Source organism: Grosmannia clavigera (genome assembly GCF_000143105.1).
Source record: "Grosmannia clavigera kw1407 unplaced genomic scaffold GCSC_167, whole genome shotgun sequence".
In the NCBI taxonomy this organism is placed as follows: Eukaryota; Fungi; Ascomycota; class Sordariomycetes; order Ophiostomatales; family Ophiostomataceae; genus Leptographium; species Leptographium clavigerum.
The window spans coordinates 270,855-282,287 of NW_014040772.1; the positions used below are offsets into that span (position 1 = coordinate 270,855).

General features: G+C 49.6%; 2 protein-coding genes across 2 annotated transcripts; both read left to right on the top strand.

The window, feature by feature from the left end:
* Nucleotides 1-1,284: 1,284 nt before the first annotated feature.
* Nucleotides 1,285-3,765, top strand: CMQ_6289 (dynamin family protein; the record flags this gene model as incomplete). The annotated part of the gene is made up of 3 exons (XM_014315354.1): nt 1,285-3,267; nt 3,336-3,576; nt 3,707-3,765. The coding sequence occupies 3 exons, from the start codon at nt 1,285-1,287 to the stop codon at nt 3,763-3,765; spliced, it is 2,283 nt and encodes a 760-aa protein (XP_014170829.1).
* A 1,792-nt stretch (nt 3,766-5,557) lies between these two features.
* CMQ_6251 (nacht and ankyrin domain containing protein) lies at nt 5,558-8,570 on the top strand (the record flags this gene model as incomplete). The annotated part of the gene is made up of 4 exons (XM_014315316.1): nt 5,558-5,602; nt 5,791-6,224; nt 6,310-7,270; nt 7,410-8,570. 4 exons carry the CDS (start codon nt 5,558-5,560, stop codon nt 8,568-8,570), a joined length of 2,601 nt encoding a protein of 866 aa, XP_014170791.1.
* Between the last annotated feature and the right edge of the window lie 2,863 nt (nt 8,571-11,433).

Sequence of the window (11,433 nt, forward strand, 5' to 3'; positions counted from 1 at the left end):
TGTATGTGTTGTTATATTATTTTGTTACTTTTCTTCTTAATTGTATCTCTTTGTCGAAAAGCCGGATCTTTACATTGTTATTTTTCCTCTTAACACTACCTGTAAGAACGATGTCACTTCTTTGTGGCTCCTTTCTTAAATGGCAGTACATACTCCGTATATTACGTTATATTAACACACTCTAAGAAATAATCAAACACAAGCCCAACATCCAGCCTTAAGGAAGAGAAGAAGCAAAGAAAGTGATAAGGGGATACTTCTCATACAAGCCAGCTCCCGCGTAGTCATGCCTAGGTTGGAGAAGAAAGAGAGATTTAGAGAAAGTAAAAGTCAACAGAAAATATTCTAGAAGCTGGGGTAATTGTAAGGAATTTGGACAAGTCCTAGCTCTAATAAGACCATGTGCACGCTGTCAGAATTTACAGTATGTTTGCATATGACAGCATATTCACTCTTATTTCTTCGTGGTGCGCACCCTGCGAGTTTTCATGAACATTGCATGACACCCGATTCATCAGACATCCTTTTTTTTCTTTGAAAACAGGGCGCAGAATTGCCGCTTCTACGGAGTACACATGATGGTCTTGCTTATCACGGTTTTTAGAGAGACTTGAATCGATACATCCCCGTGGCCAATCAAGTGTGTGAGATGACATGAGCGACAGGAAATAGAACGGGGTTGGGATGATGCCGTTTTTGTCGTGCGGGTCAGCGCTTCGTGGAGTGGAGCACAACGTGCAGAATGCGCTGTTAGGGATTGATAGCAGTCATAAATAGGATCCGGACCCAAGGGCGTCCTGCGTTCTATATCGCATACTGTACAGGGGTACCTGCAGATATGCGTAGAATTTGTCCATTGAGAGGCTATCATCAACTCTACGACATACGCGCCGTGTTGTGCTGTAGATAAAAACTGTCATCACCCCTGCAGTAGCCAGTCGTCTAAGCGCCTACAGGAAGCGGGTATTTTAAACAGCCCTACATATCCCGTACGTTACGGAGTACACCTTATTAAACTGTAGCCCCTAGTTAACGTTTTGGTCGTAATATGCTGCCGGTACATCTTTCTCAGGCAAGGAGGGAGGCGCCAGAACTATTTTCTCCAGTTTCGGGACAAATGCCTCTCAGTATAGATATGGGACGAGCTCTTGCAATCTGCGTCAATATCTCTTTTTTATAATTATCACATCTCGGTCTTTTTATGAGCATTTCATATACAAGTTAAGCCATCATTGTCTCTGTCTTCCTCTCAATATTGAGTTTTGACTGCGTAAAAAGGCCACAATGACGACACAGCAGCAGCTCTCTAACGCAAAGCCGCTTGAATATCTAAAAGGACTAAACGGCGAAGAGGCTAGAGCCTTACTCGACACCATCGACAGTCTGCGTGAGCTGGAAATTGACAAAATCGAGTCGCTTCCTCAAATCATCGTGGTGGGTGACCAATCGACAGGCAAGAGCTCTGTTCTCGAGGCCATATCTCGCGTCCGGTTTCCCGTCGACGCAAAGCTATGCACTCGCTTTGCGACAGAGCTGGTTCTGCGTCGAGCAGATGAGACCAGAGTGACAGTCAGCATCCGCGTGGCCGAAAACAACGGCAAAAAGGATGGCAGAAGTCACGGTGAGCCGTTTACGCGGACCAACTACGATGTGGCCTCGCTGCCGCGCATCATCGATGAGGCCAAGGCGCACATGGGCGTCATCGGTGCGCACGCGTATGGGGGCCAAGGGAAGAAGCGGTTCTCGAAAGATGTCCTGCGTATCGAGATCTCACGGCCTGACGTGTACCCACTCACGCTCGTCGATCTCCCCGGAATCTTTCGCAATGTGACAGCCGAACAGACTGCGGAGGACATAGAGACTGTCAAACAGCTCACAAACGAGTACATGGCCCAGAAACGAAGCATCATTCTGGCCGTTGTAATGGCAACCAACCAGCTCGCAAACCAGGACGTCATGATGATGGCAAAGATGCACGACCCGGAGAGAAAGCGCACCGTGGGTGTGATCACCAAGCCGGACTTGCTGAGCGAAGAGGGGGTCACGCAGCAGTTTGTGGACGTCATCAAGGGACGCGATCTGACAAACAAGCTCGGTCTCGGCTGGTTCGTCCTGCGTAACCTGTCCGAGAAGCAGAAACAGGACCAGCCAGACGTTTCGTTTGATAAGAGAGATGCCATGGAGCAGCAGTTCTTCCGGACAGGGGACTGGAGCTCTGTCCAGCAGGCACATCGAGGAGCCCAGAGCCTGCGCAAGACGCTTAGCAAGGTTCTTCTCGAGCACATCAAGGCCAGCCTGCCCGAGCTGATCCAGAAGATCGAGGAGAAGCTGCACCAGCGAAAGGAAGCGCTGCGATGTCTGGGGAGGCCGAGAGTCGATCTAGACGAGCTGCGGCTGTACCTGCACGACGTTGCCAAGGAATTCCACCGCCTGGCCAGCGACGGTGTCAACGGACGTTATGCCGACGCCTTTTTTGACGGACAAGAGGACGATGCGGGCGGGCCGCGCAAGCTGCGCGCGAACCTGCGGAAGCTGAACAGCGTCTTTTATAGCGTCCTTAAGGAGAAGGGTGCTGCCAGGAAGATTGTTTCCGGTGAGTTTATATTTTGGGGCACGGACGCTGCAGACAAAACGGCTATACCCCCGTACCTGCAAGCCCTCACGGCACAGTACAGCCACTTCCCGCATCCTACCGCCGTCTCTCAAGAACAGTTTAACCGCGAGATTGAGGTGTTTGCTGCCGACAACCAGGGCCAGGAGCTCCCAGGCGTCCCCAGCAGCGATCTCGCCATCAGTCTCTTCCGACAGCAGGCCAAACCCTGGAGGGAGATTGCGCGCTTCCATCTCGACCTCGTCCTCAAGTTTGCCCAATCATTTGTCGAAGACGTCTTTGCGCACGTTATAGGAGATGACAAGCACACCCAGGCGGCCTTTTTGAATAGGTACTCGGACCCGTTCTTTGACAGAAAGAGGGAGATCCTCGAGGCGAAGCTGGACGAGATTTTGCGTCCCTACGTTCAGGGCAACGGACTGCCGATGGAGACTGAGTTCCGTACGTCCCTGAACGCAGCCACAATGCTCCGCCTTGGGAAAAGGGTGGTCTCCGTCCTGGAAACTGAACATCCCGAGGTCTTTTCGAAAACTAAGGACTCGGGAGACCGGCTCACACCGGCTCAGCTCTCGCTTTCCATTCGCACTGCCGCGATTCTGCCGGACAGTAAATTTGGTGCCGACAATGTTGTCGATATGATGACAACCTACTATGATGTGAGCTCGGGCTTCTTTTCTCCTCTCCTCGAAACACTATGCGCGTACTCACAGTCTCTGTCGGACAGATGTCCCACAGAACGTTTACCGAGAATGTGATCAATCTTGTCGTGGAAAACTGTCTCGTGTCTGACATTCCAGAAGTCCTGACGGCCGGCATCGTCTTTAAGATGAGCGATGGTAGAGTGCACGAGCTGGCCGCGGAGTCAGACGAAGCCATGGCCGATCGGGCCCAGCTACAGGCCGAGGCCCGGATTCTCGAGCAAGGGCTCTCTAGATGCCGAGTGTACAAGCCTCGAACCGTGACAGGTGTGTTCTGGCATTCCACATTCCCCTCAACGTGTCTTGCAAATCCGGCATTTATTCTTGACTCACCGTACACTTTCACGTAGTGCTTCCATCGACCCCTTCTGCTACAAAATCTGTCCCTTCTTCCAAGACATGGCTTTCACCTTCACCAAACGTGAACAATACGTACAACAAGGCCAGTTCAACTAAATCTGTACCCTCTGAGAGCGGCACGAAAGCAGGGTTATTCGGGAACCTTGGCGTTAATACCTTCACGACCACCAAAAATACCTTCACGACCACCAAATCCGCTCAGTCGCCAGCAACTACAACAGTAGCAGCGTCAGCAAAGTCGATTTTTCCCAACCCTTTCCCCAAGGACCCAGCACCCCTGCAAGCTCCAGCCACTACAAGTATCTTTAGCTTTACGCCAATTAGCCAACCAAACTCCAGTACAGGCCATCCCGGTGTGCCCGTTTCCAATAATGCAAAGGTAGGAAACAAGCCCCCCTCATTCCGCTCTAAAATTTCAAAATATTAAAAGGACTACCCCTTACTAGTTGCAATTGATCAGAAATTAGGACGTGCTTGCGATATCGTCTACGGAAATGGCCATCATAACCTTGAAACAGATGGGAGTATTATGGCAATACAAAGTATATGTGCCTGTGTCCTGCAGCGATTTGGTGAACTTTCCACAGAAGAGCTGCGATTGCGTTACATCCAGGACAAAACTTAGTCAGAGTGTTGCAGGTTGTATTCACACTTCTTCATCAACACATAAAAAAAGCTTGTAGTGGCTAGTTTTGCCTGTGTCCGACCCGTATTGGGGATCCTGTAATGCGGTCTCCTCCATGTGGTCCAACCGTGATGTGTGAGAGGATGTGCTACTCTCTCATCTCTTTTGTTATTGTACGAGTATTGACAGTATGCTAGCTTTATAAGGAAGGCGGGGTTAGTCGAAGGACTTAGTTATGGCTAGACCAATTAGAATGTCTATAATGCCGGAAACTGTTATGGCAAGCCCCTATAAAAGTCCCACCTGCACCTCTAAATCAATTTAGTAATACTAGACACAAAATCTGGCTCTTCCCTCAATTTGTCCGCCCATCGTACTACAGAGTAGTTCTACCTAAGCGCGCCTCATGATGGATCCCGTTTCGGTAGTAGGCCTCGTTGCTAGCATTGTTCAACTAATTGATGTGACAACAAAGGTCATCAAATATGTTAATGACGTCAAGGATGCCCCGGCTCAGCGGGCCCAGCTTGCCCGACACTCCTCTAGCCTTCTGTCAATGTTGACTGATCTGAGATTCCAGGTGGAGGATGCCAATTCTGCCTCGGAGCCATGGTTCGCGTCCCTCCGCGGCTTAGGCGTTAAGGGGGGTCCGTTGGACCAGCTACGAGATCATATGGAGAACTTGACCACGAGATTCGATCCGCCTACTGGGCGTCTGAAGAAGATAGGAAAGGCTTTAACCTGGACACTTGGCAAGAAAGAAATCGACGAGGTGCTATTGCAAATTGAAAGGGTCAAATCACTCGTCACGATTGCTTTGCAGAGGGATCAGTTGTAAGGCACTCCTTTTCAACGGGCGTGGCGTTTACTTGTATCGCTAATGTATTCTTCAGCAAGCTTTCTTTGGCAACGAAACGAGAGCTAGTGGATGTCAAAACGGACTTACAGGGAGCTATTGGTAAAGCTACTGCGGAACGAGAAGGTTTGTACCAACAGCCTATAAAGCAGCTATTACTAATATTGCCCAAACTAAACAAAAAACCGACGATTTAGATAAAGAATTCCAAGAGATCACTGCCTGGCTCTCCACCCTGGACTTTAAAGCAAAACAGAAAGACTTTTTCAAAAGGCGTCAAGCTGAAACGGGAGAGTGGCTCCTCTCTCATCCCGACTTCCAGAATTGGGTAGACGGATCGGAGAGAACGTTGTGGTGTTCGGGATTGCGTAAGACCAGTCCCTTTACGATATAATCGTATCTATGCGATGTCGCTAATGAAATATAGCGGGCGCTGGAAAGACGACTCTGGCGTGTGTATTACCCGCTCTGCTACAGACATGCTCAGTGGCTCAGGTTGCTAATCGCAGTTCACAGGTCAATGGTTATCGATTGGCTAGAGAATCAACGCACGCAAGCTGCCGTAATCTACCTATACTTCAGCTACAAAGAGGAGGAGGTTCAAACGTCTTTGAGTATGGTTGGAAGCTTACTAAAGTAGCTTATCCAACGTCGAGCTGCTCTCCCGGATGACGTGCGCGACCTTTACAACCGTTACCTCAGGAATAGGACGCGTCCAGATCTGGAAGTGCTTGCTCGGCTGCTCGAGCGAGAGGCGAAACTCTTACCAGTCTTTGTCGTGGTAGATGCTCTTGACGAGTGTCCTGAACGCAACAACACAAGGGATGAGCTGATCGCCGAGTTCCAAAAGCTGTCACAGAACGCACATGTCCTGATTACCTCTAGATACTCTCAAAAGATCGAAAACAGTCTTGGAGGTTTCCCACAAATCGATATCAAAGCAACCGATGACGACGTTAGGCGATACGTCGAGGCACGCATTGAACAAAAGAAGTCGCTGTCAGGGCATGTCAGATCGACACCGTCACTAAGGGAGGAAATTTCCGAGACCATCACTCGGAACTGTCAAGGAATGTACGCATATCTTCTCTTTACATGTCCCTCCTGTTTGTTTCGCCAAGTAATACCGTTCTCTCTAAATTTGTGACTTTTGGATTAGGTTTCTGCTTGCTCAGTTACACATGGACAGTCTGGCGAGAAAGTTGAATATCCGCGGCGTCCGAGCAGCATTGCGCAGCTTGCCTATAGAACTTGACGAGACCTACGAACAGGCGCTGCAACGGATAAAAACCCTTGACGAGGAGAAAACTTCCCTAGCCTACAGAGTGTTATATTGGATTTCATATTCCTACCGGCCACTCACCGTTGCGGAACTAAAGCACGCCTTGGCCACTGAGCCAGACGACGACGATCCCAACGACGATCTCGACGATGATTTCGACGAAGATGGCCTCTATGAAACGGATCTTATGGTGACGGTATGCGCTGGCCTGGTAACCGTGGACGAGGAAAGCAACCAGATCCGCCTAGTGCACTACACAGCGCAGGATTACTTTGAGCGTATTCGCACGGGTCTGTTTCTCGGAGCACCTTCAACCATAGCCATGACCTGTCTGCGGTACTTGTTATTCAAACCGTTTTCTGAGATACATTGCTCAACCGAAGAGGAGCTCGCAGCACGCCTTGACAAATACCCATTTTTAGGGTACGCGGCCAGCTACTGGGGAGATCACATACGTGACGAAATGAACGACGATATCCGTAGGCTTGCCCTAGAATATTTGGGCAACAGCATCCGCATCCTGAGTACCTATCAAGCGATCGACGAGGCAAAGCAGCTTCGACTTTCCCCGATCAAAAGTATAAACTGTGGGAAAATCACCCGACTTCACGTCGCCGCCTTGTTCAATCTCGTCGATATTGCACGAAATATACAAACAGGGTGGGCCGACGTTAATGCTAGAACGGACTGGGGTATGACACCACTCTATGTAGCGGCGGAGGCGGGCCATACTCCAATGGTCGACTTCCTGTTGCAGGCAGGGGCAAATGTGGCATCCAAAAAAATCGGTGGCCTAACACCGTTGCATATAGCCGCTCGAAATGGACACGAGCCTGTGGTAAGGCTTCTCATCGATGCCGGGGCAGACTGTAATGTCCGTGCTTCAAGGGGGAAGTCGCCGCTCCACCTCGCAGCGGAGTATGGCCATATCGGCGTGGCGCAAGTTCTGATTAAAAAGGGAGCAAAATGTCAATCAGAAAGACGCCGTGGCGTATGGCAGAAAGAGACTTGCCGACAAAGAGCCTTCTTCTCCCACACTAGATAAAAACGACGAAATCAGAAACAGAGACAAGTCCGACTACGAGTCCGGCTACGAGGAGCTGGGCAGGACCCCGTTGAACCGCGCTGCTGAAAAGGGTCACGATGCTTTGGTTCTCATGCTTCTAAACAATAAGGCCAACATATCTGCAACCGACGAAAAAGGTCAGACGGCGCTCCATCAAGCCTCCCAAGCCGGTCACATCAAGGTTGTGGAGCACTTGATCGCTACAGGCATAGATGTCTTGACCAGAGATGAAAGCGGTCAATCTGCGTTGCACTATGCGGCACGGACAGGTCAAGAAGCGATAATCAGAGTACTGATGCAGAACAATGCAGACGTGCTAGCGGAGGACTTTGAGGGGAAAACAGCAGTTGACAAGGCTGCCATGAATGAACACGAGACTGTCGTCAAGATACTGCTGGAGCACATGGGCAAGGAAGATGAGACTGAGCGATGGATAGCAACTGCGCTTCTCCGCCGTGCAGTTGAGCAGGCAGACGAAGTCGAAGTCGACGCTCTATTGAGGAAGGGGGCAGATCCAAATGTGAGTGTCAAGTGGGACGTCCCGCTTTTACACTTTGCCGTTACACGTGAGGATGCCGATGTGCTACAGCTCCTACTGGTGAATGGCGCCGATGTCGACATAAAGGAGAGCTACGGCAGGACTCCTTTGCATTGGGCGGCCTATAGAGGCTACAGCACTGGTGTTCGGCTCTTGCTCGGCCACGGCGCCGATATTCAAGCAGCCGATAACGATGGGGCAACACCACTGCATATGGCAACGGAATTTCATGGAAGTGCTCTAGTGGTGGAGCAACTACTCCAGCACGGAGCACAACCAAATGCAAAAGACAGGAACGGAGAAACAGCCCTGTCGTGGTTGTTCGGCTTAGGAATAGATGGGTGTATGCCTCTCATGGACGAGAAAGTCAGCCCCTTAACCCCCTGGACTGAAGACCGAACGGAAGATGATGAACAGAAGAGCGAACAGCAGGTCGAAGCCAAACAAGAGTCCAATCACCGTCTTGCCGTGCTTGATCTTCTCATTCTAGCAGGGGCAGATCTAGATGCAAGCTATGCTTTGTTGTCACACTAGCCATGGGATGCATAACGTCGGTTTGGTACGGCGACTTGTCGAACACGGGGCAGATGTCACAGCAAAGGACCGCTTTGGCTGCTGTGCACTATATTACGCAGCCTATTTTGGGACTCTGGAAGTAGCCAAACTTCTGGTGGAGAAGGGGGCTGATGTCAATCAGAAGAACAAGAAAGACAATTTTGGACCAGGTCCGGACACAGATGGTGTGACAGCACTCCACATAGCATCAGCGTCTGGTTCGGAGGAAGTGGCTCAGATACTCATCAAAGCTGGAGCTGATGTGCAAGTGGTTGACGATGATGGAATGACCGTGTTGCACGAGGCTGTCAGTGGCCGGAGGCCAAAAGTGACCGTCGTAGATTTGCTTCTTGCCGGTGGTGCTGATATCAATACCCAGTATGGCGCTAGGAAGGCAACCGTACTTCACAATGCAGCTATCAAAGGGGACATTACAATGGTGCGCCATCTTCTGCAAAGGGGTGCTCGAATCACCGCGACAGATGTTAGCGGGGAGACCGCTCTCAACTGGGCCAAAGGTGTGAATCTCGAAGCAATGACTTTCTTTCTTAGCAGCTATAGCACTTAGTATAAAGCCACTATAGCAATAGCGCATCTGCTGCGAGAATAATCAAATACAGAATGCTCTCAAAGACGACGAACTGGACGAAGATACGCATGGAGAGTTCCAGTTGCTTGTTGTGCAAGAGGAAGATCGCATGTCGGAAACACATAAGAGGGAGGAAATTCTTGAAGACAACGGCATCATTGATTTGAGCATCTTTGGATGCTCATTTAGCCGGGCGATCAGAGCCAGACGGTTGCCGGCAGTCCCATACAATGGTGTGTCAGCCTCTGGCCTTACCAAGAGCAATTCAACAATGATGTCATGTTCTGGACGATTACAGCGACACACAGCTTTCGACGGACAGAAGTTGGCAACGTCCAATTCGATCTCAGCTTTCCCGTCTTTCCAGGTACAGTAAGAATCGCCGATCTTCCTGTCTAGGCTCGAGGTTTTGCACTAATCAAGATTTTAAGAAGAAAGCCATTCTACATGGCAAGAATGGCAAGAAAGACGTATAGCTTGAGTCAGAGCAGCTTGTGGGTTTTCAACAAAGGTCATTAACAAAAAGCCTCAATGCTTTCTCTTACTAGCAGGATGCGTCCCCGACTCAACTTAAGAGGTGGAAGCACGGGGTATCTGCACGAAAAGAGGTCCCAATAAATCTTAGCTATGGTGGAACCATAGGTCACATGACTGTCGCACCACTTGTGGCTTCTACTCCGTGCACCACTAGTCTGTCACGCACGTTCTGCGTGATCACCAGTGTAAGACCCGTACGGTAATCCTTGTGGGATATTCGTCCGGACCAGTTGCACGTATCGTAGTAAGCTCTAAGGCCTTCAGAAGATCTAGTGATAATATTTCGTTCGGTGGTTGACTGATTGAAGACCAGACTGTGCGCAGTATGCGCGCAGATCAGGGCTTCGTCTTATCTAGTAATTTCGGCGGCCGAGGTCAAGTCAGGTGACCTCGGGGAAATCCACACGCCCCCTTCTTAAACAAAATCGTCCCCGATTTCTCCATATTATATACAAAAAGGTACTCCCAAAACAGTGTAATTTGCTAGCAATTTAGGGTACCGGCCAAGTCACTCGTATGTTTAGCCGGGGAGGTAGGAAGATAATAATAAGGGCAGTAAAAAATAAAATAAGGAAAAGTATAAAAAATCGTTACTTATAAGCTAGCTTTTTAGCTCTAGCGTCTTTAGTTAGCTTTTAGCATCGTTTTTAAGCTGTACTAGAGGCTTAGGACGGGTTTGTAATCCTAGACGTACGCTAGAAAGACGTTATTAGGATGCTATAGATTTAAGAGTCTAGTGCTATTAAGCGTGCAAAGCTTAAGGCGGCCGTTCGGGAGCACCTAGGTTACCTAGAGCGGTCCTTTATAAAAAGGCTTATGCTTGTGCTTCTAGGGTTAGGCCTAAAGCACCTAGTCTCTAATACTAAAGTAACAAGAGGCGGCTTTGTTAGCTTATAGAAGGCCTTATATAGCTATCTAGACGTGCTTTATAGAGGCTAGCCAATCTTAAATACTACTAAGGTCTGTTAGATTATAGGCCTGCTATTTAGCTGCTTTCGCCTTCTTTGCACAAGTAAGCTCTTACACGTACTGCGCGTACGTTACGTGCATAGAAGGCTAGCAGCTAAAGGTTAGGAAGTATAGGCTATAGCCGTACTTTATAAGGCGGTAGCGGTATATAAGAATCGCTTTACTAACTAGGTTTAAGATTGTAACGCTAAGGTAGGTCTGTATTAGCGGGTATAGTATGCCCTTTAAGGACTAGTAAAAGCGTTTATGTAAGGGTATTCCACACACGCGTCCCTACGCACCGGTTCGGCAACCAGTCGCTTACCAAGCGGCGGACTTAACGAACTATCTTGACACGTTGCACGGGACTAGCACAGCCACTTAGCTGCGCCACGCCCCACTGGGTTTGCGCTACACCGCATCTTCCAGCCACGTATATATTAGCTGGCAGGCCTTTGCCTACTAATCTCCTATAGTTCGTTAAGTTGAAGTCTTAATACAACAGTACAAACCAGTTAAGCCTTCGTGACCACGCATTGCACACCAGCCCCTTACATTCTTCAACTTCTTTTCCACGAGGAGCAATGTCCGATCATGGGGCGGCCACTCCGCGATCAGCACGCGAACTGTCAGAAGCCGAGGACGTGCCAATGCCACCCCCTACGCCAATGCACGGCAGCCACACCTTGCGCGCAGCATCTGCAGGCACCCCGACCCCGTCCGTCGAATCAGAAACGAGACCGGTACACGTGCCGCTCAACGACACCT